Below are 26,156 nucleotides of genomic sequence, written 5' to 3'. Positions count from 1 at the left end.
TATTATTACTACCGGCAGTGCTTTTTTTCTTTAAAAAATGTTTAGGGGTACTCTCCTTTTGACTCAAGAAAATCACCATTTTATAGTTCAAATCGGGGGAAAGAAATACAGTCAATGGACAAAAGTACAAAGATTCACAAAATGTTTAGGGGTATCCGTGCCCTGAAAAAAGCACTCGCTATTGGTATCAACTCATTTTGACTCAAGAGTAGCCCTATTGAAAATAACAGAGCCGAGCCGCTGGTGCCCTCTGTCCGTTTCCATTTTATTGTTTGAATGTTTTGAAAAAGTTCCTTTCGCTGACCATTTTTTTGCAAACCGCTTGGTGCTTGGCTAGGTTTTTTGTTAGCTCGCTTGTTTTCAAAATACGCACCATGTCACGAAGCAAATCAATCTCCCCCGGGGAGGTCTACTCTGAGCAGGAGTTCCTACTCGCGTCGGGTGCCGCTCCCCCTGCAGCCCCTTCTCCTGGGGGGGGGGGGTTGAGCGCCTTCTCCCCCCACCCCGTCCATCTCCGCCCCCCCACATCCCATCCCACGCTCCTCCTGGAACAAAGGACGCCTCGCCTCGCCTCTTGGCACCGTGGCGCTCGTCTGGCTATAGATGGGGCTGTGGAGCCCCGACTCACCCCTTTCTCCCAGCGCCTGCCCACAGGAGAGAAAGGGGGGAGGAGGAGGGAGGAGGAAGGAAGGAGCAGGCGAGGCAAAGAGGGAGGGAGGGAGGGAGGGAGGGGGCGCCTCTCTCTCTCTCTCTCTCTCAGTAGGGATGTGCGCGCATCGCAAAGAGGTCCATGCCACCGGAGGTCTCTTGCGCTCCCTCTGAGAAGAAAGAGGAGCAGGAGGGAGGAAGGAGGAAGGCAACGAGGAAATAAAGAGGGAGGGAGGGAGGAAAAAAAGGGGGGAGCCATTTATTTTTTCCCCCTCCTGCCTTTTTTCCCAAGCCTTCAGCTGCTTGCTCGTCTCCAGGAGACCAGCGTTGATTCTGATTTTTCCTCTCTCCCTCTCCTTTCTTTCTTTCTTCTCCTTCCCCCCCACCCCTCTTCCTCTCACCCACCCCCGTCCTCCCCCCACCCCCTTTTTCCTGACGGCCACCCCCCCCCGAGGAATGATGAAAAAAACCAATTCTACCAAGCGGGTGAGTTTGCAGCCCGCTTTCTGAAGACCCCCCGAAAGCAGAAGGGTCATTGTCCAGTTTCTGTGAGATTGGAGGGGCGCGCGGTGGGGAGGGGGGAAGCTGGGGTGTCAGAGCCTGCGTTTTTTCTGGATTATTGATTATTTGGTTGCTGTTGTTGTAAATATCGTCTCGATGCCCTTCGATTCGGCCCCCTTCCTCCAACAGTTCAATTGCCTCCTATCTCTCCCCAGTAGCCCCCAATAGCTGAGTCCTTTAAACTGGTACAGAAGCTGGATTGCCAAGTGTTTATTATTAAAATTGGGGGTGGGTGGTGTTTTGTTTTCGTTTGGTTTTTTGCATTAATTCTGGGAGTATTTGAAACAGCAGAGAAACCCACCACCCTTACAGAAACAACGCAGGGTGCCTATTCTCCAGATTGAAGACTGTTTACCGTGGTTAGAAGGGGGGGGGGAGATCCATCTGAAAACATCCAATTCTGTAGCCCCACATTTGCTCTTACAAACGGGGCCTCGTGCGAATATTATTATTATTAGGTCCGTTAATATTATGTTGTTATGCTCCGCGTTTTCAAAGGGCGAGAAAGCAGGGAAAACACGAAAATTGTGGTGATTATTTTATTTTTTTAAGGAAAAAAGGTGAAACGCAGAGTGGGCAGGGGAACAGATTGACACAGTCTGTTTCCTTACATAATGGACGTGGAGGCGGTGTGGGGTGGTGGTGGGGTGCCAGAGGGTTTTTTTTAAAAAATTGTTTATTGATTTGTGCATCATCATCCTCTCTCTCACATACACACAGAGAGAGGGACCGTTAGAATTGGGATTGTTTCTTTAGTTAGTTTAATAATAATAATAATAATAATAATAATAATAATAACTGCACACTTTCAAGGGAGGACGGCGGCTCAGAAAAGATTGCCAGCGGACTCTGCAGCGATAGAGGGGCCCTATCCTGCAGTCTCCGGGAAGGAAGGGTGCAGGTTGGAGAGGCTTGAAATAAAAGACATTCCATCACAGTTTTCAATTCTCTCTTTCTCTCTCTCTCTCTGGCTTCTCTTTCTAGGGTCACCAAGATGGGAACCAGCAGCCCACTCTGCTGGAGAAGGTGGGCTGGGTCCGGAAATTCTGTGGCAGAGGCATTTTCCGGGAGATCTGGAAAAACCGCTACGTGGTTCTGAAAGGGGACCAGCTGTACATCTCGGAGAAGGAGGTAGGGTCTCTCTCTCTCTCTCGGAATCTCCTTGGAGGGCAGCCCAGCTCCCCCACCCCAGAGAGAGATGGCAACCGTTTCCCACGCCCCCCACCCTCGTAGCCGGAGCTCCAAAACAGGAAATTGGGGGGGGGTGGAGGGAGGAGAGACCACTGGCTGGGGCCTTGCCTGAGACCTAGATTTTGCAAGTTGAAAAGGGGCAGCAATTTTTGAAGTCCGTGGAAGCGCGGCAGCTATAGGGTTGCCCCCAAAGGACACAGGCCCAGGGCCCTTGTGGGAAATGTGGCAGCTCGTTCCCAGGATGTGGGGTCAAAGGTGATTAATGTTGAGAGGGGTCAGTTGCTTGCCAGCAGCAGCAAGCAAGCAAAGGAGCCAACTCCTAGGGGCTGAGATCCCTTTGCCCCCCAAAAACATTTGAGGGGGCTGCCCCCTAAGTGGATGGGTATTGCCATTCAATTGGTGTGCATGTAATGTGTCTTGGAATTGATTATGTGGGGCTTACCTGGGCCCCCCAACGATCTATTCAGGTTGGCACCCCTGGCGGCAGGGAAAGAGGTTCAAAAGCCCTTTGGTGTCTTCACAGCTATTGGGGAGCGGGGACGCGTGGTCTCCTGGCTGAGGGACCCAGCACCTGCTTTTCATGCAGAAGGTCCCGGGTTCATTCCCGGCATCTCCCGGTCAGGCTGGGAACGTCCGGAACCTGGGAGAGGTGCTGCCTGTCAGTGCAGACAATACTTAGCTTAATGGGCACAGGTGGTCAGCGTAAGACAGCTTAGAGAGGGCCGCAGCTGAGGCCGGGAACATTTGCCCTCCATGCAGAAAGTCGCAGGTTCAATCTCCAGGTAGACCCCCATCTCAAAACCCTGGAGCTGCCGGTCAGAGTAGACAATACTGAGATAGAGGGACCAATGGCCTCACTTGTATTAAGATGGCTTTTTAGGTTCTTCCATTAACCGGCCCTTTATTCAGATCCATGAGGACTAGCGCCTTGCTTTCTTCTCAGAGAAGAAATGAAGGAGGTCCCAGACTCAGTGCCCAGGAAGAGAGCAGCTGCCTGTCAGTGTGGGCAGTACTGAGCTAGATTGACTGACGGCCTGACTTCTGGAATGGCAAGTTCCTGCCTTCTTATTCGCTAGTCCTTCCTTTGTGTTCCTGAGGACTAGAATCTTGCTTTGACTTAAAGGGAAGGCTGGTGGCTCTGCAGCTCATCACTTGATGTGCGTTCCTGTGATGGTGCTCCCCTGGCTACTTGGCCAGAGCAACGGGCGCCATTATGGGTTTTCCATCCCGGGTGTCGGGAACATTGATGGCCAGAGTTCGGTGGCGAAGGCTCTAGCTTCAATCCCTGCTGGCAGCATCTCTGGGTAGGGATGGGAGAGGCCCTGAGGCCCTGGAGAGTTGCTGCCGGTCTGTGTAGACAATACTGAACCAGATGGACCAGAGGTCTGAGACCTTCCTGTATTTCTGTAGTGTTCTGCATTGTCAGCCATCCTTTCCTGAAAATTTGCATCTCGATTTCGAGGCTTGCTTCCTCCTGCGACATCCTTTCCTGTTTGCCAGGCCGGCTGTGATACAAAGGGCAGGTTAAATGCAAAGATGTGTGACACATCGCAGGCCCCCTAAGTGGAAGTCTCTCCCTTAGCCTTTTTAAAACCTTCATCCTTTGCGGACGATTAACCTGAGCAAGCATTAACTTGGCTGCATTGCCGTCGATGTGCCTGACGCTCTTACCTGTGCCCTCTTATATACACCATTGCCGTGACCCGTTCGGAAAATAAAAAAATCCTGGGGCTAAAGAAATTATTTCATAAAATTTATGCGCCGCTCGATTGCGGGGGGGAAACAAATCTCACAGGTTGTCGAGAAGAACTAGCAACAGTTTAAGACTTTTGAAAAGTTAAAATAGCAGTAGAGTAAAAACAGGATTAAAACTGGCGCTGGCCGGATATTGTTTTAGATTCTTTGTCTAATCAAAAATGCTTTCAGCAGGTGTGTGCAAAAAAAAGACCTGCTATCAATAGGCAGGGAGTTCCACAGTGCATGTCCTTATTTATTATTTCCAAAGAAATTGCTTGGAAGTTGCACCCGAGCTCTTAATTTTCAGGTGGACAGGAAACGGCCCCAATTTCTCAGTGGTAAGAGACAAAAAAAGCACTTTGCATGCAGCTGGAGACCATGAGGGTCTCGTTTCTAATAAGAGGTGATGTGGTCTAAACCTATTTTGCACATCCGGCCTTCTGGCCTGACTCTTCGTGACCCTCAGTTTGTCATAGCAGCAGGAAGCCTAACTTTTATGCATTTGTTCTTCCTTCTTTTTTCATTTTGAGGTGTGTGGGGAGGTTTTTTTTGTAGCATCGTCCAGGGCAAATGGTGCTTTTTCCACTTGTGCGAAAAGGTCGGGTCCCTGCCCCCATCAGCTTGCATTCAGAATTAAGAGGTCGGGGTTAGGGTGTGCAGGATAGCAGCGAGAGAAGAACCCAGGGAGTGTGGAAGGGGGCCACGAATGGATGTAAACAGACACCGGGTCACCTGGGGGGGGGGGTGACGCCTCAAAGCAGGGAGAGTTCCTAGTCCCCATGGCTGGAGATAGATTTCTGCAGAAAGATTTCTGCAGTCCACATGGATTGCAAAGGTTTGAAATTAGTCCTGTGTGAGGACCTGTTTTTGTAAATCTGCTTTCCCCACCCTTGTGGTCAGATAGGATTTGTTCCTCAGGGAGCCCTGGGAACCTGAAATGTTTGAGGTGGGTGGGGAGTTAATGGGATACCCCATTGCACCATCCCGCCAATGTCTACTGTATTCCTGGCTTTACACAATCTTGAGAAGGGAAGGAAAGAGCGGGTTTGCATTTTCCTGTCCTCAGTTCCCGAGACAAACAGAACAGTGGACTGCCCCTAAGGCAGGGCTGAGGAATCGAGCAACCTTCATAATAATAATAATAATTTATTATTTGTACCGCGCCCATCTGGCTGGGTTTCCCCAGCCACTCTGGGCGGCTTCCGCAGAGAACAAAAATACACTAAAATGCCACACATTAAAAACTTCCCTAAACAGGGCTGCCTTAAGATGTCTTCTGAATGTCAGGTAGTTGTTTATCGCTTTGACATCTGATGGGAGGGCGTTCCACAGGGCGGGTGCCACCACCGAGAAGGCCCTCTGTCTGGTTCCCTGTAGCTTTGCTTCTTGCAATGAGGGAACCACCAGAAGGCCCTCGGCGCTGGACCTCAGCGTCCGGGCAGAACGATGGGGGTGGAGACGCTCCTTCAGGTATACTGGGCCGAGGCCGTTTATAGAGACTCATAGAGTCGGAAAGGACCCTTGCAATGCAATTCAGATCTTTCTGGACCCTGACTCCTGTCCATTGGTTGTGCTGGGAGATGGAGTGTAGCAACGATTCCCTTCCTGCGCTTCCCAGCCACTGGTATTCAGAATCATCGCTGTCTCCAGTTGTGGGGGCAGAGCATAGCCACTGATAGAGCCATCCCTTCCTCCACGAATCTTCCTCTTTTAAAGCCATCCACGCAGGTGGCCATCACTGCATCCTGTGGCAGTGAGTTCCACATATCACCGGTCTTGAAAGACCTACATTGGCTACATTTCCGAGCACAATTCAAAGTGTTGGTGCTGACCTTGAAAGCCCTAAATGACCTCAGCCCAGTATACGTGAAGGAGCATCTCCACCCCCATCGTTCTGCCCGGACACTGAGGTCCAGCTCTGAGGGCCTTCTGGCGGTTCCCTCACTGCGAGAAGCCAAGTTACAGGGAACCAGGCAGAGGGCCTTCTCGGTGGTGGCACCCGCCCTGTGGAACGCCCTCCCATCAGATGTCAAAGAGATAAACAACTACCAGACTTTTAGAAGACATCTGAAGGCAGCCCTGTTCAGGGAAGCTTTTAAAGTTTGATGTATTGCAGTATTTTAATATTTTTTTGGAAGCCGCCCAGAGTGGCTGGGGAAGCCCAGCCAGATGGGTGGGGTCTAAATAATATATTATTATTATTATTATTATTATTATTATTATTATTATTATTATTATTATTATTCCACAGTTCAACTGAAGAAGGACTTGATTTTGCCTGTCCTGAATCATCCTCGTCACCCCCCCCCAAATTCCAGCATTATGGGAGAGGGAAGGCAGACTCTTCTCAGCATAACTCAGTCAGCTTCTTTCACGACTCTGCTTACTCACTTTTTCTGTAAACTGAAAAGTCGTCCCCCCCCCCCCAAAGGCTTTTCGCGGGAAGAGGGTTCTATGAAACAGGCCTTTGGAAGAGCGGGCGTTTTAATTACCATGAAACTGACCGGGCGCTTTGGTGGCAGGAAACGAAGGCATTAGAAATGCAGAGAGGTGATTAGGCAGAAAGGCAGAGAACGGGGCGATCCGGTTACGGAGACACCCGATCTCCAGGGTGGGTGGGTGGCTCGCTCGATGGGTAGGCGGGCTCAAGTGGGGGCAAAGGGCTTGGAGGAAGGGGCTCGTTCGGGATCCGCCGTGCCTTAAGGCTGCGTTGCACGCTGTGCAATTTAAAGGCACCCCGGTGCCACCAAAGACTGCTGGGAACTGTAGTTTATCCCTCATGGAGCTACAGTTCCCAGCAACCTTCACAAAGTGCAGCTGCCAGGATTCTTTTTGGGGAATCATTTGCTATCCTAGAATTGGAAGGGACCGCTTAGGATCAACTAGATCAGCCTTTCTCAACCTGTGGGACCCGAGATGCTGTTGAACTACAACTCCCATCACCCCTAGCTAGCAAGGCCAGAGCTCAGGGATGATGGGAGTTGTAGTCCAACATCATCTGGGGACCCACAGGTCGAGAACCGCGGATCTAGATCAACCCCCTGCAATCCCCTCAAGAATCCCTGGCAGACGGGCATCCAAATTCTGCTTATAAACTTCTGATGAAGGAGAGTCCATCGCCTTCTGAGGGAGTCCGTTCCACCCTCGAACAGCTCTTGCCATCAGAAACGGTTACCTAATGTGTTTTGTTGGGATCTGCTTTCTTGTAATTTGAATCGGTTGGTTCGGGTTCTACCCTCCAGAGCAGGAGAAAACAAGCTTGCTCCATTCTCTGGGTGTCAGCTTTGATATTTGAAGACAGCCGTCATATCTCCTCTCAGTCTCCTATTATCCGAGCTAAACATCCCCAACTCCCTCATCCATCCCTCATCTGGCTTGGTTAATAATAATAATAATAATACAGTTATACCTCGGGGGTTACAGACGCTTTGGGTTTCGCGATTTCGGGTTTCGCACCGCGCCGAACCTGGAAGTACCGGAACAGGTTACTTTTGGGTTTCGGCGCTTGCGCATAAGCACTAAATTGCACTTTGCGCATGTGCAGAAGCGTCGGATCCCACACATGCGCTGACATGGCACTGCGGGTTGCAGAAGTTGCGGGTTACGAATGTGCTTCCCACACAGATCACGTTTGCAACCCGAGCGTCCAGCATCCACTGTAATAATAATAATAATAGTAATAATTTTTATTGGCTCAGGGCAGATCCCACCAAATATATAATACATTAAAAGCACAAAATCAAACAATTAGTTTAAAATACAATTCGAATCACATTTAAAATAAAATTAAGTGGGAACCCACGAATCATAACCGTAGGGGTAAGGAATTAAAAGTGCACCAGGCCCAGCCACTCATGCTGGTCCCATATGGGCCAGTAGAAATAGCCAGAGAGGCCACTTACATACAGTGTCCCATAGAAAGAAGGGGGTCAGACTGAACCCCGACCAAAGGCCTGGTGGAACAGCTCTGTCTTGCGGGCCCTGTAAAAAGATGTCAATTCCTGCAGGGCCCTGGTTTCTTGTGATAGAGCGTTCCACCAGACCGGGGCCAGGGCTGAAAAGGCCCTGGCCCTGGTCGAGGCCAGTCTAACCTCCTTGAGGACCTCCAAAGTATTATTGTTCGTGGACCGTAAGGTTCTTTGCGGGGCGTACCAGGAGAGGCGGTCCCGTAAGGCAGTTAAGAGTTGTGGAAGTCAAGTTTTGTGGTGCCAGAAGGCAGGGCAACCGATGTTCTCTTCCAGTCAACTGAGCTGCCATCTTTTACACCTGATGTTATTTTGGGGGCATCTCTAAGAGCCTTCTTGTACAGAATGCAACACCACTGGTCCATCAAGCTTAGTACTGCCTACACTGGCTGGCAGCAGTCGCTCTCCCAAGGTTTCAGGAAGGATGTATCTCCCAGCCTTTCAGGAACTGAAGTCGGGACCTTCTGCATGCAAAGCCAGTTTTCCGTTTCCATGATGAGTGGAATATTTCATTTTTGAAATCGTACCTTAAATCGAAATCCGTAAGGTGTTTGTGTGTTCTTGATGGACTGGTCTGAGCCGAGGGATCCAGATTGAGCTGGGAGGATGTTCCCCATCTATCGATGGCGGAATATTGAGTCCTGAAGTTCTTTCAGGAGGCCTTGACTGGGAGGGACCTAGCCAACCAGGGTTTGCGAGATAACCTCGGGTTAGGTGTCCCTTGCTTCCTGGGCCTCAGTGTTGTAGCGGGTTGGTCTAGATGACACTCTGGCCCCCTTCCAACTCCAAAGAAGTCAACGATTCTCTGGCCGTCTCTCTTTGTCGCTGGCCCTCCAGCTGCAGTCATGGTGTTCAGCCTCCTTTGCTGATTCTGAGCTTTCCTCTCATCCTCCCAGGATGCAGGCTGTAAACAAGGCTGGGTGTCCTCCATGCTAAAAATATTTCCGAAATTATTTGCCCAGGCAACCCAAATCCTTGCACTAAGAAAATCTCTGACCCCGCATGAGTCACTCACACGAAGCAACTTCACGTGGTTGGTGATTTTTTTGCTTAATTCCTTCTGCTACGAAACTCTCTTCCTGGTTGGCTCAGTCCGTAGAGCCTCTGAATCACCGGGTTGTGGGTTCGAACCCCACGCTGGGCAAAAAGATTCCTGCAGTCCTGCAGGGTTGGACTAGATGAGCCTTTGAGGGCCTCCCAGCCCTGTGATTCTTTGTCGTCTGAGATTATGCCAGGCACTGCCGGAATGTTGTAAAAGTCTACCTTTGAACCCCTAAGGGTTAGAAATCTACTCTTTTTATTCCTGACCTCTCCTACTTAAAAGAAAGGAAGGAAAGGAAAGTGGAAGAATGTAAGAGCCCTGCTGGATCAGATAAAATATTTCTCCAGTCCAGCATCAACGGGTGTCATTGGGGAAAGGAACGAAGGCAACAGAGGTAGACTGCCCTGAACTTGGAGTTCCATTTAGACAGCAGGGCTAACAGCCATTGTTAGGTCTCCTTCCCTGCCCCTAATAATAAATTTTATTTATACCCCGCCCTCCCCGGCCAGAGCCTGGCTCAGGGTGGCTAACACCAGTAAAATTACAGTAAAAACATAATGGGGGGGGGGACAAAACCAATTTAAAATACATGTTAAAACGCAATTTAAAATGCAGCCTCATTTTAAAAGTAACCCATAGATCAAAACCATGAGGGGAAGGAAATATAAGGGTCAGACTGAGTCCAGACCAAAGGCCAGGCAGAACAGCTCTGTCTTGCAGGCCCTGCGGAAAGATGTCAAGTCCCGCAGGGCCCTAGTCTCTTGGGACAGAGCGTTCCACCAAGTCGGGGCCAGTACTGAAAAGGCCCTGGCCCTAGTTGAGACCAATCTAACCACCTTGTGACTTGGGACCTCCAAAGTGTTGTTATTTGTGGACCTTAAGGTCCTCCATGTGACATACCAGGAGAGGCGGTCCCGTAGGTACGTGGGTCCTAGGCCACACAGGGCTTTAAAGGTCAAAACCAGCACCTTAAACTTGACCCTGTACTCCGCCGGGAGCCAGTGCAGTTGGTAAAGCAATGAATTTGTCTAATCTGACTTAAGAGCCATTTAAGCCAGCGGCCAATTTCAATACTGCAAATACGGCAAATTCTGTCCGGTTTGCAGGATGGTGAATTCCATTTATTTACCTTTGGTGATTGCAATTCTACCTTTTTTCCTCTAGGGAGCTCAAGGTGTCAGGCATAGTTCTCTCTCTGCCTATTCCCACAACAACCTTGTGAGGGAGGCTAGGCTGAGAAGGAGGGACTGGTCCCCAAGTTCACCCCTGGTGACCTCCATGGCTGAGTGGCAGGATTTGGACCCTGGTCTCTCCCAGGTCCTAGTCTGACACTCCAACCACTACACAACACTGCCCCTATATACCCACCACCACCTTCTAGTTACTGGGGGGTGGCTGACTGGCACATAATCCACTTTATCCAAGACCCTAGACTTGAGAGACAGGCTGTTTCTGTTTTCCCTTTGGTCCTAAAAACCCCCACCCCACCCCACCCCACCCCCAAAATCTAGACCTCAGCTTCACATGTCCTCAAAATGCTGCTTATTGTTTTCTGGGGAGGGGGGGTGGAGAGCGTTGATCCTTGCCCGCCACCCGACTTCACCTCTTGTAATTAATTCCGATAGCGTGCTAAAATGCATTTGATATGAGCCTTGGAGAAGGTGCGCAGATCGATGCCCCTGGAGAGCGAAAGTCTGTGTTTATTGATGTGTGTGAAAAAGAGCGGGGGCGGGGGCACTTTCAGCCGTGGCCTCCGCTGCTCCTGGGGCAGAGAGGCAGAAGCACACACAGACACAGACACACACATACACACACACACACCCCTCCAAGACGGAAGGTTGCCAGATCCCTGCAGGCACGCACAAGCTTTTTGCTTTAAATTTTAATCCAACGTTAAAATTGTTCCATCCGCTTACTTAATGCACTAGCTCTTAGCAGATTCCCCCCCGGCGTTAAGTTTGGAGCATCACTGCCGGTCAGTGTGGACCCGTAGTCTTGACTCTGCAGAAGGTGGCGTCTTCGGTTCTTGTTCAAACCGGCTGCCCATTCACAAGCCGTTCTGGCAAGTGAATGGCTTGCCAGTTAATGACCGATGGTAACAATGACCATGAGGACTAGAATCTTACTTTATTTTTTTTATGAGGGCTGTAGCTCTGTAGTTCTGGGTTCAATCCCCAAAGACATCTCCAGATCCGGCAAGATGGACCGATAGTGTCTGGTTCAGCTTCCGATGTCCCATTTACAGATCTGGAAAGAGCGCGGATGAGTTGGGGAAATCTCTGTGAATTTGTCTGCTCCAAAGCCATCCAAGTTAGTGGCCATTGCTGTCTCCTGTGGCAGGGAGTTCCACAGTTTCAACTGTGTGAAGAAGTCATTTTTATCTGTCCTGAATCTTCCAACTTTCAGCTTCACTGGATATCCCTAAATTCCACTGTTAGGAGAGAGAGTGGAAAACTTTTCTCTGTCTACTATCTCCATGATACGCATGATTTTATAAACTTCTATCATTTTGCCTCTTACTCGCCGATTCTCTAAACTAAGAACGACCAAACTCCGCAACATTTTGTCATAGGGAAGTCTCTCCATCCCCTTTTCTGAACCTTTTCCAGCTCTTCAGTACCCTTTCTGAGGTGAGGCGACGGGAACGGTGCACAATATTCCAAATTCGGCTGCACCGCCAATCGGTATCGCGGCATTACGATATTGGCAATTTCCATTCCTTTCCTCGTGACCCCAGGCGTGGTAAACCTTTCCCAAGGACTCTCTCCCCTCTGCTTCCCAACGAACTGCTCCGATCGCCAGCTCACAGGCATAGATTTTTGCACTGCGATAGCCCAGCCGAGCTGCCCATGTGCGCACAGAGGCACGCATGACATGCCCTTCCCCTTCCCCCAAATTGATTTGCGAGAGTTGAGCATGAGCTGTGTTAGGTCAACCTGATGCGAGCGGCAATCAATATTGCCGTCCCCTCCATTCTGCAATGGAGAAAATTGCATCTATTTGCAGCTCCCTAGTTGGAATGAACATGGCGCTCCATTAAGCTGCCTCTGCCCTTGCTCTTTTTTTTATCCCAAATCCCTGTGGTTTTGGAGGGTGTTGGGAGCGGTGCAATGGTGCTATCATTCCCTCGTGGTGTGGACACACTTGTTTTGGGACGCCTCCCACTAGTCAGACAGGCCTTGCTAGCTTTAGGAATGCTACCAGAGGTTAGTAGCGTTTGCAATTTTTTTAGCTTAGAGAATAATAATAATAATAATAATAATAATAATAATAATAAATTTCATTTATATCCCGCCCTCCCCAGCCGAAGCCGGGCTCAGGGCGGCTAACAACAATAAAATAGTACAACATTCTAAAATCATTTCATTATAAAATTAATTCAACTCAAATTGATGGCAACCATTAGGCTAAAGTTCTGTGAAGATTGCCAAAGGAGGGAGTCAGGCTGTGCCCTGACCAAAGGCCTGGTGGAACAGCTCTGTCTTGCAGGCCCAGCGGAAAGATGTCAAGACCCGCAGGGCCCTAGTCTCTTGGGATAGAGTGTTCCACCAGATTGGAGCCGCAGCCGAGAAAGCCCTGGCTCTGGTTGAGGCCAGCCTAACCTCTCTGTGGCCTGGGACCTTCAGGATGTTTTTGTTTGAAGACCGTAAGGTCCTCTGTGGGACATACCAGGAGAGGCGGTCCTGTAGGTACGAGGGTCCTAGGCCGTATAGGGCTTGAAAGGTTAAAACCAGCACCTTAAACCTGATCCTGTACTCCACCGGGAGCCAGTGCAGCTGGTATAGCACCGGGTGAATGTGATCTCGCAGCGAAGACCCCGTAAGGAGTCTCGCTGCAGCATTCTGCACCTGCTGGAGTTTCTGGGTCAGTCTCAAGGGCAGCCCCACGTACAGCGAGTTACAGTAATCCAGTCTGGAGGTGACTGTCGCGTGGATCACAGTGGCTAGGTCAGGGCGAGAGAGGTAAGGAGCCAACTGCTTAGCTTGGCGGAGATGAAAAAATGCCGCCTTTGTTGTAGCTGCAATCTGCGCATCCATGGAAAGGGAGGTGTCGAAGATTACACCCAAACTCTTAACGGACGATGCTGGCACTAATTGCACCCCCGCAAGAGATGGGAGTTGCCCCCCAAATCCCATATCGTCCCTTCTCAGCCAAAGGCAAATAAGAGCCAACATCTATATAAAATTCTGCCTGGCAAGGAGAAAGCAGAGAGAGAAGAGTCCCCCCCCCCTCTCTTTCTCTCTCATAACACTACAACTTGTGGACATCTAAGGAAGCTGAATGTTGCGAGATTCAGGGTGGATTTCTTCCTGCAGCGCAGAATTAAACTTTGGAACTTTTTGCCGCAGCAGGCAGCGACGGACGTCAACCTAGAAGGCTTTAATAGAGGATTAGACAGATTCATGGAGAAGTGAGCTGCTAACTTGGCATTAGACTGAGATCTGGCTGGTAGACTGTTGTTTTCCCCCCCATGCGCAGCAAATGTGTCCGTTTGGAAATGGATCGCAGGACGGAAAGGGGAGCCTGACCGCCGGGTTCAAGCCCAACGTGGGTCCATGCTCTTCTGTTCTGGGGTTTAATTCCCTTTTTGGCTAATCTCTTCTCTGGGGACAAAAAGCTTTAGGAGCGAAGGCGGTGGTTTTATTTCACGTGTCGCAAATCCTGCGTTGGCTGCGGGTCTCGGGCGGCTTAAAGTGAGCTGTCCTGTCTTGCACACAGCAGAGATTCTGGCCCAGTTAAAAATAGACGGCGCTCATCCTCCCCCCTCCCGTTTGACTTTTTGTTCCTGCCCGCTTCCAAAATGCACCAGATAATAGTGCAGCGATGTTGGTTTTCCTTCTGCTAAACTGTAGGCGTGCTCATCCCCTCCTCAAAGCTGACTTTCACAGATGGATTTAAGATATCTGTGTCGTTTTTAATTTCGTATTTTGCTTTTGTGGCTTTTCGGGCACCCCGCCCCACGATATTTCCGAGTGCGGGACGGTCTAAAACAAAGAAGTATCTTCCGTATGTACACGTCCATAGGAATGCAGTAAACCTGAATCGCAGGTGCAGTCCACATACAGCAGGCATGTCCAAAGTCCGTTTAATCAATTTAATCCAGCCCCCTCATGGCAGTATACAGTGGTACCTCGGGTTAAGGACTTAATTCGTTCCGGAAGTCTGTTCTTAACCTGAAACTGTTCTTAACCTGAAGCACCACTTTAGCTAATGGGGCCTCCTGCTGCTGCTGCGATTTCTGTTCTCATCCTGAAGCAAAGTTCTTAACCCGAGGTAATATTTCTGGGTTAGCGGAGTCTGTAACCTGAAGCGTACGTAACCTGAAGCGTACGTAACCTGATGTGTATGTAACCCGAGGTACCACTGTATGTCCTGGGGTAAAATCCTAAAAATAACTCAACAACTTTGGGGTAAAATTGTAAAAAAATCTCAACAACTTCAATCCTAAAAACCTTGGTCGGCCCTCACACATGTTCACTTCATCAAATCTGGCCCTCTTTGAAAAAAGTTTGGGCACCCTAACATAGTTTCAACCGTACTCTGTGAAGGCGAGCTGGCGGGGATCAGAGGCGAGTGGAAGCCGCAAAACAGAGCTCTCAAGTTCTCGCCGGAAGTCAGGTTGCCCAGCAACCTCTTGCGGGAGCATCCCCACCGCCAGAGTCGGATTTAAGGAAGCGCAACCGAAATAACCAGGAAATGCTTTTCCACCTGTAAAACCTGAAAACTTTATTTATTTATTTTAAGGAAATGTTTGTCCACCTGGCCTGGCGGTTGTACTTTTTGCAATGACAGTGTATCCTGCAGAAATCTGCAGGTGTGGCCTCCCCAGCTATGGAGATAAACGTAACGCTTTCCAATTAATAATAAATAATATTTTTTTTATTTATACCCCGCCCTTCCCGGTTTAAAAATTGGGCTCAGGGTGGCTAACAGCAAATGTGAACAGTGAGTAAAATGTGACTTAAAAACAGCATAAAACCGCATAGAATACAACATAAAACGCAGCATCAATATCAATAAAATTCAAAAATTCTGGGGTCATTTTTTTTGGGGGGGGGGAAACCCCAGTCAGTAGACATTGAACGATCACTAGGGCTAACTGGCCAAGTTGGTCCTACTAGGGCCAGCAAGGAGACCAGGGAAGAATTTAAATGTGGGGTCCCAGAAAGGGTTTCTTCACAGAAGAGGAAAGGGAAAAGGGAATAGAGGATCAGGCTAATTCAAATTGAAGGCCAGGCGGAATAGCTCAGGCCCTGCGGAAGGAGATCAAGTCCTGCGGGGCCCTAGTCTTGTGGGACAGAGCATTCCACCAGGTCAGACCCGTCATTGAAAAAGCCCTGGCCCCGGTGGAGGACAGTCTGGCATTGACACAACTGCAGTGGGAAGCTGAAAAGCTGGCAACCCTTTTTGGCTGGGATCCCACCTAGCGAGCAGAGAGGGCCGTGAGCAGATGGAGGAGTCGCTCTGCCTCTTCATCTCCAGGGTGCAATCCTCTTACACCCGCCATCCAAACAGGTGCAGTCAGCTGCTAAACTGCAGTGGGGACCAGGAGCCTTAGCCTCCCTGTGGGAACTACAGTTCCCAGAATGCTTTGTGGCTGGGGGAGTCAGAAGGCAGTGATTCCCACTCTAATCTGCTTTCGTCGCAATCAACGCTGTTTTCATTCTGCTGCATCTTGGTTTCCACCAAATGCTAACTTGTTCTTCTTCCTGTCTTCCTATGCAACGCAATCGACTTGATTATTTACGCACGTTACAAATGCCATTTACGTAAGTTACTGACGTCATGACTCATGAATGCTGGATGCAATTTAAATGTGAGGTGGCAGCAACCATAATCAATTACGTATTGTCTGCGGACTGAAAGCAGCAGCAGCAAATGCCAATCAATATTTGCTGGGTTGATTCCCATCACGTAGACAGGACAAATAAGTCAACATTGGCCATTTTGCTTCTGTCAGAATCCTCCAATGTCTGATTTCGTTGTGTTAAGAGGAGTTTGGATTTGATATCCCGCTTTATCACTACCCTAGGGAGTCTCAAAGCGGCTAACATTCTCCTTTCCCTTCCTCCCCCACAACAAACACTCTGTGAGGTGAGTGGGGCTGAGAGACTTCAGAGAAGTGTGACTAGCCCAAGGTCACCCAGCAGCTACATGTGGAGGAGCGGGGAATCAAACCCAGTTCACCAGATTACGAGTCTACCGCTCTTAACCACTACACCAAGCTGGCTCCATAAGCCAGGATAGTTAAAACAGTTGAGGGTTTGTAGTGTATAGAGACAGAACCAGCAATCAATCGCAAATGAAAGACTCTCACTGAACTTGTGTCCCTCTGTGTATGTGTTTGTTATTCCCTGCCTGCAGGTAAAAGACGAGAAAAACATTCAGGAAGTGTTTGACTTGAACGATTACGAGAAATGCGAAGAGCTCAGGAAATCAAAAAGCAGAAGCAAAAAGAACTACAGCAAGTTCTCGCTCGCCCACTCCAAGGAGCCTGGGAACACAGTAGGTCTTCCCTATCGCCCCCACCCAGAGGGATTCCTGGCTCCTGGTTAAACTATGGAACTCCCTGCTGCAAGATGCGGCAGGAAAAGGATGGTCCTTCCAGCATCCTTGGACTCCAACTCCCATCAGCCCCCAGCCAGGTGGCCAATGGTCCATCATCAGCCAGTATCTTTATTACAGTCAGCGGCCAGTATTTTAAAATCTGTAAGCTAGTACCAGACAAAACAAGACAGAGAGCCATAACAATACGATGACTAAATAACTGAAGCATACTATAGAATGCCAGGCGCAGAAAATAAAGCCGTAAGTTTGTTAAAATTAATCCCCAATGAGTTTTACTTGCTGCAGCGCAGTATTTAGCTCCCAGCTTAGAAGAGATGGATGCATCCCCGATCGGAGAGGAGTTTTAAAAAGCATAAAATTCACCTGATCGCCCGGGGAGTTTCCGTAAAAAGGAGTTTCCAATAAAAATCCGGCGTGAATCACAATAAAAGAGCAACGCATAAGAATAGTTGCTTCTACCTCTCCGGATTTGCTAGGGAGTTTGTGTTGACAATGGGGTATTATGATTTTTTTTGCAGCTTCACCTCCTGTAGGCGTAAGGTAACCCATCCCGCGAAGTTAAAGGAGCCAGACCAGCCAGGATGGCCAGTGGTCAGCAGTTAGGGGAACTGGATTCCATAGACACCTTGAGGCTTTGCAGACTCCCCAGTCCTGGGATAGTAACAGCACCCTAGGAAACCAGGATTTTGTCATTGATCAAAAGCTACAGAGCCACAAGTGAAGAATGGGTCTTCTTGGCTTGCATCTCCTTTAATGGGAGACAAGGAAGGGATGTAATAAAGCAAGGTTTAAGTGATCCTCTCTCAGACACCATGGTTTTGCATTACTATTTATTTTAGTTTGAGAATTCATGCCCTGCTTGGCCAAAAAGACTCCAGGAAAGGCTTAGCTACAATAAAAAAAAAAATGACAACCTGACAGCCCTTGCCCGCACAGGTTTATAAAGTAAACAAGAACGTCATACAAGGGGAAACGGACAAGGAGGGAAGAGGAAAAATCAAAACTCAGGTACAGATTTCCAAACAGTTGTCCTGATGGAAGAGGCCTTCTGCTTCCCATCTCTCCTGATGGGATGGCTGCCCCCAGGTGACAGGTGAGGGGAAAGGAGGCCTGAGGGAACTGGCCTGCTGTAGCAGAGCTAATGGAGGGAGTTCTGCTTTCCAGAACCAGGGTGTCACCTGGGTGCTTCAAAAAGCCAACCGAGTTGTAAGTGGGTTTTGTATTTCCATGCACTGTTAGGGATTCTCTCTTCCACCAAGAAGCTGTTAGGCGCTGGTCCTTCTGACATAGATGGATGCCATCTTCCTTTGCCTTAGGATGGGTTTGTTGACGGCGTGACATTTGCAGCTGATGCGCATTCCTTCTCTCCTAGGCACCTAACCTAGTCTTCCTGGCTGTGAGTCCTGAAGAAAAGGAGTCCTGGATCAACGCTCTCAACTCTGCGATAACTCGGGCCAAGAACCGCATCTTGGACGAGGCAAGTAACCTTTAGGGAATGAGGTGTTCACGGACAGAGAATCTGCTTTGCATGAAGGTGGTCCCGGGTTCAGTGCCAGAAGGCATCTCTTCTGGGTAGGACTATTGTTGTTTAGCCATTTAGTCGTGCCCGACTCTTCGTGACCCCCTGGACCAGAGCACGCCAGGCACTCCTGTCTCCCACTGCCTCCTGCAGTTTGGTAAACTCATGCTGGTAGCTTGGAGAACACTGTCCCACCATCTCGTCCTCCATCATCCCCTTCTCCTTGTGCCCTCCATCTTTCCCAACATCAGGGTCTTTTCCAGGGAGTCTTCTTTTCTCATGATGTGGCCAAAGTATTGGAGCCTCGGCTTCACAATCTGTCCTTCCAGTGAGCACTCAGGGCTGATTTCCTTCAGAATGGATAGGTTTGATCTTCTTGCAGTCCATGGGACTCTCAAGAGTCTCCTCCAGCACCAGAATTCAAAAGCATCAATTCTTTGGCGATCAGCCTTCTTTATAGTCCAGCTCTCACTTCCATACATCACTACTGGGAAAACCATAGCTTTTACTATACGGACCTTTGTTGGCAAGGTGATGTCTCTCTTTCTTTTTTTTCTTTCTTTTTACTTTTTTGGGTAGGACTAGACAGGCCAATACTCTGACCTGGAGCAAGGCATGTTCCTATTTAAACCAACCCTTTGGTTCAGAATCATGAGGACTAGAGTCTTTATTTTTAAGTGGAGGACCATAGCTCAGCGGCAGAGAACCTGTTATGCATGTAAGAGATCCCAGGTTTGATCCTTGATGGAATCTCCACCTAGGGTTCAGAATGTCCCCCGTTTACGAAACCCTGGAGAGCTGCTGCCAGTCAGTGTTGACAGTACTGAGCCAGGTGGACCCCAATCGCCTGACTCTGCATAAGGCAGAGTCTGTTCCTACGATGTGGGTCTTGCGCCCCCAACCTGTTCAAGGGGTTGCCCTTTGAAAGTTGCCTTATGAGCAAAGCAATGAGTAGATTAATAGTCTATTGGTTGCTTGGCTCGTAAAATTACCTACAGTATTTTTCCGTCTATAAGACGCCCCCATGTATAAGATGCCCCCTATTTGGGGGGACTCAGATTTAAGAAAATGGGGGGAGATGTATTTGTGTATAAGACGCCCCCTAATTTAATGACATTATTTTTTAGGGGGGAAACCTAGTTAAACATGGAAAAATACGGTACTTACTTAATTGTTCCTCCTCCCAGGAACAATGAGAAATGGACATCGTTTGTATTCATTCATTCATTCATTCATTCATTCAGAGCATTTGTACCCTTCTTTTCAACCAAAAATAAATAAATAAAAGGCCCCCAGAGCAGCTTAACGTACAGTCAAAACAAGAGTTCCTTTCCGCACAATCTAAAAGCAAACAAAACCACAGCACGCAAGGGAAACTGGACTGGGAGGGAAGAGGAAAACATTGCGCTTATGGCAGGCTAAACAAAGGGGCCTCTGCCGGGTTGTAGTCTCCCACAGCGAAGCTTTTGAGACCCCCCCTCCCCACTGCCTCCAAGATCCCTTTTGTTTCTCCACCGGTTGCCCCCCTTTCCCTTTCCAGCCATCCTCCCACCCACTGTAACGTGAGCTTATATAAAGAGCTGCCTCTGCTCGGAGTTTTAAACAGTGCGATTGAATTAAGGAACCCTTTTAAAGAAAAAAATAGGAAGGAAGAAAGAAGAACCGAGACTACAGTCTGCTGTCTCCGATATCGCCGGGGCCATCTGTCTCTCTTATTTGATCGCTCTGCCTTTGTGGGCTCGTGACTCATTCTGCATCTGCAGAGCAGGGCAGAATCGAGAGTGCCGCTTCCTCGCTGCTAAATTTAGGGGAAGGCCGAGGGGCGGCCACGGTGAGAATTTCTTGCTTTTATTTAAAGGCTGGGGTTGCGGTTCCGCCTTTTGATTCGTAATAATCCCCGGGGTCGGAGGCAGAGATGCTTCTGAATGCCGGTTGCTGTGACACCCAGGATGGAGAGAGTGTTACTCTTGTGCTCAGATCCCACTCACTGGTTTCCAGTTGGGACACCTGGTCAGCCACTGGGAGGATAGGATGCTGGACTAAGGAGGCTCCCTTTGGCCTGAATCAGGAGCAGCAAGACCAAAGAAGAAATTTATCCACATGGTGCATTGTTAAACTATGGGACAATGGCCACCTCCTTCCCTACAGACCCTCTTGGGTGCTGAGATGGGCAGAGGGCGCCCTCTAAGTTGTTGCAGAGGCTCAGGGGATGGGGGCCTTCCCTGCGGTGGCCCCTAAGCTGTGGAACATCCTCCCTGCAGTGATGTGCCTGCCACCTTCATTGTAAACCTTCCAGAGGATGCTAAAGATGTACCTCTTTGCCCAGGCTTTTGGCACTCAGGGTGCATGTTTTTTTTAAAACACACCTTATTTTGCGATTGTTATTTCAAACTGCTTTTAACATTGCATTTTAATTGCTGTAACCCACCCTTGGACCTTAGGGTGAAGAGTGGGCTAATTGTTATCGTTGTCCTTAAATCTATTACCTCCAGCCCTTGGCGTTTGCTCTGGGGTTAGCTGAGGTCAGGAACCTTAGGCCTGGGGGCCAAATGTAGCCTTGCAAATTCTCTTCCCAGGCAGAGGTGTAACCAAGGTCCCCTAGGCAAAGAGCTGTATCGCCGCCTCCCCTCGCTGGAAAATCACTTTACTGCAGTAGCCACATTAGAAATTACTACATTTCATGCGACCCAATTGCTTGAAACGTCTGCAGTGAGGGCAGGGAGGAAGGGCAGGAAAAATTGTACGACTTTGTGCCACGGTGCGAGAAGGATGGGAAGCTTCTCCTGTGTCTGATCTCAGTGCGACAGCAGCGGTGATCTCCCCACACAAATACATCATATGATCCATAGTCAGATAGGTGGCTTTTGAGCCCCTGGTAGGGACTGGTTTCACCAACTCCTAGGTACACCTCTGTGCCCAGGCCACACCCCTCGCCAGCTCTGTTTTGCACCCCTGTTGAATGCTTTTCCTGTCCTTGATCCCTGGTCATGTTGTCTGCTTGCCTAATAATAATAATAATAATAATAATAATAATAATAATAATAATTTATACCCCACCCTCCCCAGCCAAGGCTGGGCTCAGGGTGGTTAACACCAGGTATAAAACAATTAAAATAAAACTTAAAAACAAGATTAAAATACAACATCAAAATGCAGCCTCATTTCAGTAGAAACTCAAATCAAAAACTTTTTGGGGATGAAAACGTCAAGTCTTCACCAAGGCCAACTATCCAGACTGGTCCTACATGGGCCAGAAAAAAGCCAGGGAAGTCCCCAAATAGGAGTTCCATCACAGAAGGAGAAAGGAAAAAGGAAAGAGGGGAAGGGGATCAAGTTGATTCCAAGCCAAAGGCCAGGCAGAACAACTCTGTCTTATAGGCCCTGCAGAAAGAAATCAGATCCTGCAGGGCCCTGGTCTCATGAGACAGAGCGTTCCATCAGGCCGGGGCCAGTGTTGAAAAGGCTCTGGCTATGGATGGATGACAGAGGGGTGTTGGTGTGTAGAAACTAGCCCACTGTAGAAAAGAAAAATGTTACATTCCTGTGTCTGTCCGGTTTCCCCACTGGCCTTGTCTACCTCTAGAATGTGGTCCCTCAAGACAGCTGCCTGGAAGGGAACATGGCGCTTGCTAGGGAATGTTCTGCGCTAGGGTGACAGAGCGCTTGAACCCACTTTGGATGCGCCAACTGACATTCCAGAATGGGCTCCAATCCGGGAAAATTCTGACTGCCTGGAGGCGGCCCTTGGCCCAACAGGTTTAGCAGAATGATGCTCTGCTTTGACCAAAGTGCGCTTGCACCTTCATGCCTGGAACGTTGGCCAACAACACACTTCTGAGCAGCGCCTGTCTCTCCAGAGGATTTGCAGCCCTGCAAAATCTGGAGCCTCTGCCAGGCAGCAGTCAAGCCGTTTTCGACCCCGAAAGAGATTCCAGCTAATTGTTGCGGGTAATGAATACGCCGCAGAGTTCCAGGCTAAGCTGACGGATCAGCCCCTTGCAGGGAGCCAAAATGAGAAGGATAAATTATTCACCGCGATCCACCGCGCTGGCCTGTCGTCGTGACAAACTGATGGTTGGGTGTGCTTGTGTTGCATTTCAGGTGACCGTGGAGGAGGAGAGTTACCTTGCCCACCCGACTCGCGACAGGGCCAAGATCCAGCACTCCAGGCGGCCGCCGACCAGGGGGCATTTGATGGCTGTGGTACGTTAAGGTGGATTTCCCGCTTCCATTAACGGCGCACACTCAGAACTGGACATGGGAAATATATACGTGCAGTACAATATCATCTTATGCAGGGGTTTGGTTTCAAGGGTTTGATGCACACACAAAAAGGCAGATTTTCAAACTGCCCCGTGTGAGCATATCTAGACTCCTGGAACTAGCACATTGTGCAAGTCTCGCTCCCCAAGCAAGGCAGAGAGCTCAAAAGCTTTGCGCAAAACACAGCATGGAAAACACAACATGGGAAAAGCTTTCAAGCTCTCTGCCTCGTTTGCCAGGCAAGCCCTGCTCGGCACACCGGCTCCAGGTTACAGATGCTCACGCAAGATCTCACGGGAACTCAGACGGCCCCACGTGATCTCATGAGAGCATCCCGGAGCCCGCGCACTGAGTGGAGCTTGCCCAAGCAGGGCAGACAGCTCAAACAGTCTTTTCATGCCAGGAAAACCCGGTGCAAAAAGAGCTTTCAAGCTCTCTGTGTCACTTGCTTTTAACTTGCAGAATTTGAACAAGCTGGACTTCAAACATGTCTGAAACTGCGCAAATTAAGTGCACATCAGATGACAATTGTGGGAAAGCATGGGAGACGTGGTTGTGTTCAGGCCCTGGTTGCAGGTTTCCCATTGAGGCATCTGGTTGGCCACTGTGAGAACAGGATGCTAGACTAGATGGGCCATTGGCCTGATCCAGCAACAGGCTCTGCTTATGTTTGTATTTGATCCGTGTGTGTGTGTGTGTGTGTGTGTGTGTGTGTGTGTGATGGCATTAGCATGCATGTTTTGTTTTGTTTATACACATGCAAAAGTTGACTGATTCATTGGGCATAGGAAGTAGCAACTATGGATCAGAGCCAAATTCTTCATTTCTGTCCTTGGTATCGGGTTACCCGGCACAAAAAGAGCATTGAAGCTCTGTGCCTTGCTGCAGAGGGGTTATTTTGGCACGACAGCTCTAGAAGACTAGGGGTGCTCGGACGAGGGCGTCTCCAAGGGGGTGGTTTGTGTTCATGTGCTTTTGTGTTTACCTGCCATCCCAGGAACGTGACCCCTGTGTAAGATGCGACCGCACTGTTGTATCAGGGGGTTGAGTTTTGATGCCTACAGGCACGACGCTCCAAAATAATTCTCAAAACATGTAGCCCTTATCTCTCTCTCTCTTCCTGCCCCACGACCTCTGTAGGCATCTACCTCAACGTCCGACGGAATGTTGACCCTCGATTTGATCCAGGAGGAGGACGCTTCCCCGGAAGACCACGGCACCTGTGAGGAGAGCTTCCGGGTGGACCTCGACAAATCGGTGGCCCACCTCTCGGCCGGGCGGCGGCGTTCGGATTCCGAGAACGTGAAGCCCGCGGAGAAAAGCCGGACGAACAGCCTCCCGAGGCGGGAGGTGGCGTCTTGGGACAAGTTCTCTCAGCGCACCGACTCCTTTGAGAAGGGTACCATGTACACCCCTCAGGTTCCGAAGAAGCTCTCCCACCTGGAGAAAAACAAATGTGCCTCCATGGAGGAGATCCTGTCGTGCCGGGACTCTTCCTCGGCGCACCGGGCGGTGCTGAGGAAAGGGCTGGAGGAGCAGCTGGCCTCGGCCGGGCCAGAGCAGCTGGGCCGGATCCAGGAACTCGTTGCGTTGAAACTTGAAAAGACCCAGGAACTGCTGGCGGAGGTGAGGGGCTACGCCGAGGGGAAACGGAAGGCCAAGGACCCCGCTTCTGCCGCCGCCGCCGCCACCACCATCGCCTCCTCTCCCTCCTCCTCCTCGTCTTCTTCCAAGTTGGACTCGGAGGCCATCTTGCAGGAGACGGAGCGGCTGCTTGGGGAGGCCTCATCCAACTGGAGCCAGGCTCAGAAAGTGCTGCAGGAGGTTCAAGAACTGAGGGGCCTGTACAAGCAGCTCGAACTGCAGCTCTCAGACCCCAAATCCAAACAGAACGCGCAATCCCAGTACAGGAAAAGTATGATGTGAACGGAGGCCCGTTTTGGGCCCTCTTAGGCGGCAAGGACAGGGTGTTAGGGCGGCTAGGAAGAGGGTCAAAAGGGTTGGTATGTACCTTTTTATTACCACTATTATTATTTACAGTGTTTGATGCTGACGAGGTGCCTGTTCTCATCCAATCCTAATTTCTCACCAGTTTGATTTGCTGCCCTTCTTTTGCCCCCTATCACCCCACGCCCTTTCCTCTTCTCCAGCCCCAGACAAACACATTCCAATAAATCAGTTTGTATCCATGCTTTTAAATTTATTTTGGGGGGCTTCGTTTTCCTCAGCTTTCTCTCGCTCTAAAACAATATCGAGCCTCTTTTTCAAAGAGGATAAAGGATTCTAGGTTTGCGGCAGGAGGGCTTAATATTTTTTTTTTGTAGTTTGGTGGCAGGGCACAGAATCTGGTACAATAATTTCTTTCCGGAGAAGGCTTCCAAATGGAAACTGTTGAGGTCCTCAACCTGAGCAAAGAGAGGATGGAGCAAATGAGAGCATCCCAGGAGCTTTCTCCAGTTCTCCAGAAATCCCTGGAGTTTTAGATTGACTTTGGGGCCCAGGATGTGGGTTTCTTCCCACAAAACAGCAGATTTAATCCGCTACTAGTCCCTCCACATCCAGATCTCTCTCGCTGTACAATATCTGCTCTTGGGGCTCTCACTCCGAGCCACTCTGCTATTTGGGCGGTTGTTCCTTTGCCCACAGTGCCCACCTTGGCCTGCGCCCAAAACCCTGCCACAAAGGTGGCCTTAAACTATGCAGAAAAATCATCTAAGTTTCCCTGATGTTTCCAAACCAAATCAATTCAGCTCTGTGCTTGAGCACAACGTCAGATTGAATTGCACCCCAGTTCTTAAAACTTTTATCTGACTGTTCTTGCTCTCTGGTGAAATTCTGGTTGTCTTTTAAGTTCTACATGACCGGCAACGGAGTTTTTGGGTACACATTCATGAGTCATGCTAAACAACAACAACACACATTGATGTCGCCGACTGGCCTGTTCATACGGACATCCCACGCAGCCTTCCTAAAAGCTGCTTTGTACAGTCAAATGCAGCTCACGAGTTAGCAAAGCACGTGACTCAGTTTGCAAGAAAAGCTGTGACTCACGAGATCTGGGATCCTTCATCAGAGTTCTCACGTTGCAAGAGGCCTGTAGGCAGATTCTGCCCTTCTCATGATGTTAGTTTCTTGTGTGGCTTCAAGGATATGTTTCATCGCCCGTATCTTTGCAAATGCAATGTGCAAAAGGGCCCCAATCATTCCTGGTAACCAACACCAAGTCCTCTCTCTCCTCTCTTCCAAGAGCAGAGGGTTTTGTTTCCTCTTTGCTTTGTCTTCCCTTCAGTGATACTGGTGCAAAACAGATACGAAGGAGCTCAAGAGTAGGTCTCAGTTCGTTGGGGCCCTCTCTCTCTACTGCTCAATGGATTGCAAACCCAGTTTGCTTCTAAATGGGCTTCCTCACTGGGGCCACCACGGTCAAGGCTATGCAAATAGTCAAGGACTTGTTTGAAGGGTCTGCCAGGCCTGGAGCCCTTGTTCCCTTAGCCCTTCTGGAACCTAGGAAGCTGTTTTGTTTCAGACAATTGTTCCATCTAGCTGAGTATTGTTTACACATACTAGCAGTGGCTTTCCAGGATTTCAGAGAGGGTTCTCTCCCAGCCCGATCTGAAGATGCCCTTGGGGATTGAACCTGTGACCTTGTGCCACTCTGCCA

General features: G+C 49.5%; 1 protein-coding gene across 1 annotated transcript; it reads left to right on the top strand.

Moving 5' to 3' along the window:
- The first annotated feature begins 562 nt into the window (after positions 1-562).
- Positions 563-24,684, top strand: PLEKHO1 (pleckstrin homology domain containing O1). The gene is made up of 6 exons (XM_083591364.1): positions 563-1,134; positions 2,194-2,340; positions 16,510-16,650; positions 18,086-18,190; positions 22,334-22,435; positions 23,636-24,684. The coding sequence occupies exons 1-6, from the start codon at positions 1,105-1,107 to the stop codon at positions 24,419-24,421; spliced, it is 1,311 nt and encodes a 436-aa protein (XP_083447490.1). The 5' UTR covers positions 563-1,104; the 3' UTR covers positions 24,422-24,684.
- The last annotated feature ends 1,472 nt before the right edge of the window (positions 24,685-26,156 follow it).

The sequence above is a fragment of the Podarcis filfolensis genome (assembly GCF_964270895.1).
Source record: "Podarcis filfolensis genome assembly, chromosome: 16".
Taxonomy (NCBI): domain Eukaryota; kingdom Metazoa; phylum Chordata; class Lepidosauria; order Squamata; family Lacertidae; genus Podarcis; species Podarcis filfolensis.
Note: the sequence above shows the minus strand (reverse complement) of the source record. Positions and strands in the feature narration are given on the sequence as shown.